The 8,046-nt window shown below is 38.5% G+C and overlaps 1 protein-coding gene across 1 annotated transcript; it reads left to right on the forward strand.

Annotated features, from left to right (window-relative positions):
• Positions 1–2,525: 2,525 nt before the first annotated feature.
• On the forward strand, positions 2,526–7,817 carry LOC126473131 (vacuolar ATPase assembly integral membrane protein VMA21 homolog). Its single transcript, XM_050099986.1, has 3 exons — positions 2,526–2,751; positions 3,174–3,279; positions 7,675–7,817. Exons 1-3 carry the CDS (start codon positions 2,731–2,733, stop codon positions 7,815–7,817), a joined length of 270 nt encoding a protein of 89 aa, XP_049955943.1. The 5' UTR covers positions 2,526–2,730.
• Positions 7,818–8,046: the final 229 nt, after the last annotated feature.

Below are 8,046 nucleotides of genomic sequence, written 5' to 3' on the forward strand. Positions count from 1 at the left end.
GGTAAGAAAAACTGGAAGTTGGTTTGTTGAACAAAACTGCTCAAATCTGTGGACGCTAACGAGTTTAAATTTAGGTACGTCCACACAATGCCTCATTCTGCATGCACAATCGCAGATACACTGGAATAAAGCACACATCCAAAATTTGTGGAAAGAAGGTAAGTACACATGTGCACTCTTGTGTCCACACGTTGCCTAATTGCACAGTCTGTTATGGATTCCCTTTTGTGCTTGACAAGTCATGCCACATTTATTGTGATGAAAAGGCGACAATAAATGAAAAAGCAAAAGTGACTGTAAGTAAAGAAGTGTCTAAATAACATAGATACGAGAAATACCAAGTGGCAACAATGTTTTTTTGCAAAATTCAGGATGAGGTCACAGTAAGATTTTAAATTTTCTACTTGGAAAACTACAGTGACGAGGAATGTTTGTGCTTTTTATCAGATGACAGGTAGCTGAGGACGGTGTGTGTTTGATTGTGTAGTATGTTGAGGCTATGCTGTGAAGCGAATTATGGGCAATAAAGTCTGTTGACTCCAAAGGAAGCATTTATAGATGATAAATGACGAAGAAGAAGGTTGTCTGCATTGTCCCTTCAGATGATTATTTGAATGAAAATTCGAGATCTATTGCACTGAACATCAAGTAATTTATAAAATGTATTCGATCATATTTTTGTAAAGAATAAGCTACTGTAAGTTTAGAAGTAGAAAAACTGAGAAGAATAAGACAGAAATCTATGAAAAGTGTATTCCTATATGAAAACTGTGGACGAATATTAATGCTGTGGCGACTTAAAAGGAGAACAACTGGGGAGCCTGACATTTGAACAAAGGAAGTGATGGGGTATATTTAGCACCTCAAAAAACTAAGAAAAATTGAAGTGAAGTACACATGTAATGCAAAAAATACTAAATTGAAAAAGACAAACTACATTCTAGTTGATTCCGCCATCTATGAAATTTCCAAATTTGTCGAGAGCGACGATACTAACCACATATCATCTTTCGTGATTAAAGATGTGTAAACAAACTCAATACAAATGACGCACTGAAAGTTAACCTTCACATATCAACTAAGATCTTCATTTCAATATTTACCAGTTACAAGAATAATCACTGAAATGCTTTGTTTTGAAATGAGGAATAAGTAGTTCAAACTGGTGTGTAAGTCGCCATTTACTAGCTAACGAACTTATAGTTACCAGACTTATCGCTGCACTTTACCAAGTAGAAAATCTAAAATCTCACTGTGACCTCCTTTGAAATTTGCAGACAAAATCTTCTTATCACTTTATTTTTCTCGTACCTCTGTTATTTAGATACTTCTCTACCTACAGCAGTTTTTGTGTTTACTTTTCCTGTCGCGTTTTCATCACAAAAAACGCAGCAGAAGCTCCCAAGCAAAGAAGCTTCCACAATGAAGCAACGTGTGGACACGAGAACGCCCATGCGTTCGTCCCACAAATTTTTGTGAATGACGTTTGGTTCCCGTGCGTCTTTGCGCACGACGAAAGAGGCATCGTATGGACATACCTAAGGATGGCCACCGAAGGCGGGAAGGAATGCGCTTGTTCGGCCTCCTTTTCGAGGAAATTACGCTTCCACAAATATGCATGGGTAGTTGCGCTGTTGAAAATTTATGCGCATGCACAAAGTTGAATAGAAAAATGGCATCGTGTGTACGCATATAAAAAAACTTTTTGGGGCACCAACTACATTTGCATAGACAAATCGTAGCGTATGAACCGGAGACCACTGCAGATCTCGCGTGTGAACGTATCTGAGGAAACTGTTGTTTCAGTCTTGTGTTTCTCCTCCATGTGTACAGTGACTTACAGGTGCGAATTTGTGAAATCCTCCATCAGGACAGCGAACATAGCTTTGTGTATGTGGGGTATAATTTCACTCAATGTTTGTTCCGAAACTGCAGTATAATTTTTTAGATCAATGGTGAAAAGTCTTCTTCTTTCTGTTGCCAGGAGTCTCCAGCCACTCATATGGAAGAATTGCTCTCCTCAAATAAGTCTTGTTCCAGGCTATGCGTGGAATTGTGAGCTTCAAAAGATAATTATGCTCACAAATACATAAGCAAGTAACTATGCCAGTTATCAGTTTCGCGTTGCAACTCGCAAAGAAAATTTGTGTGCGAAAATTGTCTTCGCTTAAGCAGCCAACGTCTAAATAACTATGATTGATCTTTCTGTTTACTGCGTCTTTTATTTCAGTATAGTTTGCGATCACAGACCATAACAGAATTTCCTCTATTACGATTCTGTATAAATGAATTAAACTTTAATGTTGCGAGAGCATAGCCACTTGCCGCTGAAATATCTTTTGTAGACCGACAGATGGCGGGTGAGAAGTAGATACTAGATTGGACCAAGTGAGTGTGGACCGACGAGGTGTATTTTATCGTATGAACGCACTGTATTTGCAACGCTTATTTGCGTGCTCAGACATTTGCGCATTTATCTGCGCAGATAGATCGTGGCCTGTGGACGGGCTATTCTTGGAAGGTAGTTGAGGTCTCTGCCGGTGCGCAAACAAAAGTGACAATAGCATCATTGCAGTCGATCATCGCTTGTGTATGTATATTCAAAGCAGCAGATAAACACTGGTTACTTGGTTAGTAAAGACATGTGACTGGCATAGGTGCAGCTGATAAAGCGTGTGAAGCCGTCGGGCATTATTTTCCTATATTCGTGTGTGCACTAACTGTGGTGACATGATTAACAGGATACCAAAAGTAAGTGCGTGTGGAAGTGATTGTATTGAAGATATTTGTGATGATAGTAATTTAGCTTTCTGCTTGTTCCGTAGACCATATCTGCTGACAACACTTTATGAATTGTTGTGTGTTAATAAGCTCACAATTCTAATATATAAACTCAGAGAGTATTCCTCTACATGCGGTCTGTTCCATTATTGGCTTTTGCGGTAATGTTATTCAACATGTAGATTTAGTAACCGGAAATCTACGGAAATTCTTTTGTGGAGTGGTAGTGGTTCTCAAGCAGAAAAAATTTTAATTTCCTCTTAGCAAGTTTCATTATTTTCCGGTACACTTCATTTATAAATGAAGTGGTCAGTGTTTTTTGTTTTTCTTTTAATGTTATCTATATGGCTTAGTCAACATCCCAGAATATTGAGTTTCATGCTTATTTGTAGGGTTCGTCGGACATCGACATAATTAGGACAGTATTTATGTACTGTTTCGGCGTGATGATATTACCCGTGGCGACATTTTTTGGTGTTAAGTATGTGATTTTTAACGGTAAGTGGAAGAGGTGAATCATATATTTCATTTATAATTTTGCTGTTTTCCTCATGCAATTTTATAATCACTGCAATCGAGCCGATTATCATGACGTAGCCATGTAATGCCTATTTAATTAATATTATACATTAGCATGTCACGGCTACAACATGCCACTACAGCGTCGTCCCGAACAATATAGTTGGTTTTCCTGCGAGGAAAAAGTTGTGAAGACTTATCACTTCAAGACCTGTATTCAGAAGGACTGTAATGAAAGTACAGTGAAGACTGAATAGTTACATGTAGTGTATGCAATGTAAACCCATTGGAATGGTGGGAATTTGTTTTCTTTGATTTGATTCATGAAGTTCGTAAGCCCGTGGATAACAATAGGCATATAATGTGTGGCCTAGTATTTATGAATGAGGTATACATTTAGAGAAGAGAGTTGTTTGAACTGTCATTTGTCACAAAGGATGCTCCTTCTCTGTGTCATAGGGGTGATACCAAAGTGATTCTTACTGAAGGACACAATTGTGAATCAGATTCATTGCAGAACACTTTATTCAGCCACTAACCCAAACTTGCACAAAGCTTGATAGGTGGAATGGGCCACAAGATCTCCATACCTCTGTCCTGCTAAGCCCATATGAAATGCTTTCAGTGGAAGCCTAGCATTCATTTCACTTAGGTAAAATATTTGGTTCCCTAAAAACAGTGTTATCAGTACCAGTCATAATCATTTAAACCCTTGTTAACACTATGCACTTGGGAGTGTCACTGTGTTGGTAACAAAATCTGAACTGCAAAATTTGTCAGTGTTCAGAGAAAAAACTGAAGGGTGTTAGTTTCTTGTACTTATCAACAGAACTTATTTAAAAAATGACTTCCATAGAATATGAATGTTTAATACACTGATTGGGTGTAGCAGCAATTATTAGTTAATTTGAAAAAGGAGGCATTTGTGCCCTGTCTGATGCTTTGTACGTTTACTTTCATTTCCACTCGTGGAAATTTTTTTTTTTTTCCCTCCTCTTCGTTTTTGATAAAATTTGGCAAGATGATACAAAATTGTGATTCTTTAGCTTTTCTTCGTTTACTGCATGATGAAATAGTTCATAGGTGAACAACCAGGTGTAAGTGTTCAATGGGCACAATATTTCAGCAGCCAACAGCATTGACATCATCAAGTGCACTGATAAACTGATAACTTAGGAACTGACATGACACTTTCTCCCCTCCTTCTCCTCTTCCTGTACATCTACATAGATACTCAGCAAGCAACGGTACGGTGTGTGGCGGAGGGCACCCTGTACCACTACTTGTCATTTCCTTTGCTGTCGGTACTCGCAAATAGAGTGAGGGAAAAACAACTGTCTGGATGCCTCCTTATGAGCCCTAATTTCTCGTATCTTATCTTCATGGACATGATGCACAATGTATGTTGGAGACAGTAGAAGCATTCAGCAGTCAACTTCTATTGCCGGTTCTCTAAATTTTCTCAGTTGTGTTTCTTAGAAAGAACATTGCCTTCCTTCCAGGGATTCCCAAAGCATCTTTCTACCACTTACGCGTTGTTCGAACGCACCAGTAACAAATCTAGCCATCCCCCTGTAAATTACTTCGATGTCTTCCTTCAATCCTACCCGATATGGATCCCAAACACTCAAGCGATACTCGAAAATAGGTCGCACCAGCAACCTTTAGTCTCCTTTACAGGTGACCCACTCTTCCTTAAAATTCTCCCAGTAAACCGAAGTCAACCATTCACCTTCCGTACCGCAGTTCTCACATAGTCTTTTCACTTTACTGCTTTGCAACGTTATGCCCAGATATTTAAATGACTGGATTGTGTCAAATGGGACACTAGTAATACTGGCAGATTAAAACTGTGTGCCCGACCGAGAGTCGAACTTGGGACCTTTGCCTTTCGCAGAAGTAAAGCTGTGAGTACCGGGCGTGAGTCATGCTTCGGTAGCTCAGATGGTAGAGCACTTGCCCACGAAAGGCAAAGGTCCCGAGTTCGAGTCTCGGTCGGGCACACAGTTTTAATCTGCCAGGAAGTTTCAAATCAGCGCACACTCCGCTGCAGAGTGAAAATCTCATTCTGGACTAGTAATACCATCTCCAAACATTACTCAGCAGGTTAAATTTGCCTCCAACATTACATTATTTACATTATTGACCGTAGACTTTGTTTGAATGGCTCTTTGACTGTCACAACAGAATTGGGTGGCCAGTAAAACATCGAACAATTAACTTGATTTCATCTACACGTGCTACAAGCAACCAGATGACTTCACTGTCACACTCAACTTGGACCTCAACAGAGACAATATTTTTGTGAACTGCATGGACACTCCTCCTCATGTGGCCTCTCATCTGTCTTTCCTATATATGTTCCATGACTGGCTAAATATCTCAGAGCTTTCCTCTTCAGATTTGAACCTGCTCTTGGTTCAGAGAATAATTTGAATGTGAGAACTTTCCTCCTCCTCCCCCCGTCCCTCCCCCCCTCCAGTTTGATGTGCTGTGGTGTCGGAGATCTCCATCAGACATCTCTCCTCCCCCTATCAAGTTGAATCATCCTAGGTTCATGCCCAGGTATGCACATCTGCTGTTCCTGTGCCTGCCATGAAGTCAGTTAGTTCACTGTGCGATATCTCTATCTTCTTCATTGTGTGGCAGATTGAAGGAAGGGATGGAAGAAACAGAAGTTCTGCGATGGCCCCTAAGCGGCCAGTTCATCAGAGCACCTGATGATGGCAACATGGTCACTTGCTGAAATATCGTGCTGTTGGACACTGACATCCGTCTGTTCAACGATGACCTATTTCGTTTGGTAAAAAATAGTGAAGTGAATTTCGTTTCCCCTTCCGAAATAAAGCTTCAACTTTATACAAACATTATGAATTATTGTGTTGGGCTGTATATTAAATTGATAAATGAAATCATTTGTGTAGGTGATAATTTGTTTATGTAAGTTTTACACACAACAGTGTTTGAAATCTTGTGTTTTCAGTACAAAGTTAGTGTTATTTATATGCCAGGTCTGTAAATGTCACAAGGCACACAATCCTTAGGGTACTTAAAAATCAGTTTCAGACAACTGTTAGCAATTATAGTAGTATCTGTGTGTCAAAAATTTTTTGTATTGTTCCTGTATTACTGTGTGACCAGTTTCAAAAGCACGTTTCTCATATTTGAATGCACATTGTTAGAAATGAGAAAAAGTAGCCTTGAGACCAATAATAGAGTATTTAAGTAAATGAGCTAACTATGGAGGAATATATGTAACATTTGTCATCTATGTGAGTATGTATCCAATATGGTATTCATGAAACTGATATACTGTAATTACATTTTTTTAAAAGTAGGGAATTAGGGAAGCGTATGGTGGAAACGCCAACTTCCAGTGTATATGAATGGCGACAATGTTGCCAATACATACATGTGCCAGCAAATGCAAACAGAAATAAAAATTGCACAAGAACCTCTCACTCCAACAATAAAATTAGACTAACAGAACAACTGTGGGAAATAGGGGGTGTAGGGTGGGGACAAGCTAAATATATAATAATACAAAACACTGCACCATCCCAAAACAAATATTATACAAGACATAAAGCTACAGCCACAAAACCAACAGGTGTACACTTCACTTGACTCGTATAGCTCAAATGAGGTCCAAAATACCAAAAACCAAAATCTGCAGTTCCAAAAAGTGGAATCGGACATTTTACTTGACATACATAGTTCAAGCACAACTCTAGATACCTACTGGCAACCCACAAACCACTACATAACTCACAGAACACCACTGAAACCAAAACCCAAACAGCAAAAACAAAAGTTGATTCAATCAATTAAAACACAACCGAAATACCATGAATATAAAACAGACAAAACTTCACAATTTGTCAAAACATAAACAAAGAGAGAAAAAAAACTGTATAACAACTCCCTGATAACAAAGCAAACCCTTCCAAATCCACGTTATAGCACTAACTGCTCAAATCCAAGTAAACCTACATTATCACAGTGATAGCCAAGACTTAAATGAACCCAGTAACACACCTTAAACTCAACTCATCAGCATCCAAGACAATAGAGCACCATCAAGTACAACAACATGGCATCAACAAAGACGTACAAACTCAAAAACACCACACAACAGTGACGTCACACAGCACACCATTCCATCATGGGTCAAAGAAGACAGGTGGAATCAGACACTTCCAATGACCCCAAAGTAGACCTTCAAATTAAAAGTTTAATTCTTTGCAACAGAAACAACATTGCTGAATGTATGTTTTCCACACTGTGTATGTAACAATACAATGTAAAACACTGATATGATGATTATGATAATAGACATAAATTATGCATCCAGTGATATTTATCTCCTTTCAGGTATCCTGTCTGATGACTCTATCAAGGCTAATGTGTATTCAGCGATAACTGCAGTAATAGTACTGCACATTTCATTGGTGTTTTTCATAATTAAAGCGTATTCAGAGACTGAACCTCCTAAGCCTGTTACCAAACGGGATTAAAGGTGATGCCCATTTTTTGTCAATCTTCTGATTCATGTAGAAATTTAAATTATTCATCAAAATTTAATAGTTGAAGGCTTTATCAGTATTTATTTGGTGACAATTGTGTGATTTTCTTACTTGCTGTGTGAATAATTTATGTAATGATTCTTTATTGTCTCTCTAGTTGTGAAGATAATGTAAGATGAGAAAGTGGTAAAATGCATTTTTATATATAGTGCAATATAAA

This window comes from Schistocerca serialis, chromosome 4 (genome assembly GCF_023864345.2).
Source record: "Schistocerca serialis cubense isolate TAMUIC-IGC-003099 chromosome 4, iqSchSeri2.2, whole genome shotgun sequence".
NCBI classification, from domain to species: Eukaryota; Metazoa; Arthropoda; class Insecta; order Orthoptera; family Acrididae; genus Schistocerca; species Schistocerca serialis.

Coding starts and splice junctions, on each gene's coding strand:
- LOC126473131 (XM_050099986.1), top strand. CDS start 2,731: ATGATTAACAGGATACCAAAA. Junction 2,752..3,173: donor TGATTAACAGGATACCAAAA/GTAAGTGCGTGT, acceptor GCTTATTTGTAG/GGTTCGTCGGACATCGACAT. Junction 3,280..7,674: donor TAAGTATGTGATTTTTAACG/GTAAGTGGAAGA, acceptor ATCTCCTTTCAG/GTATCCTGTCTGATGACTCT.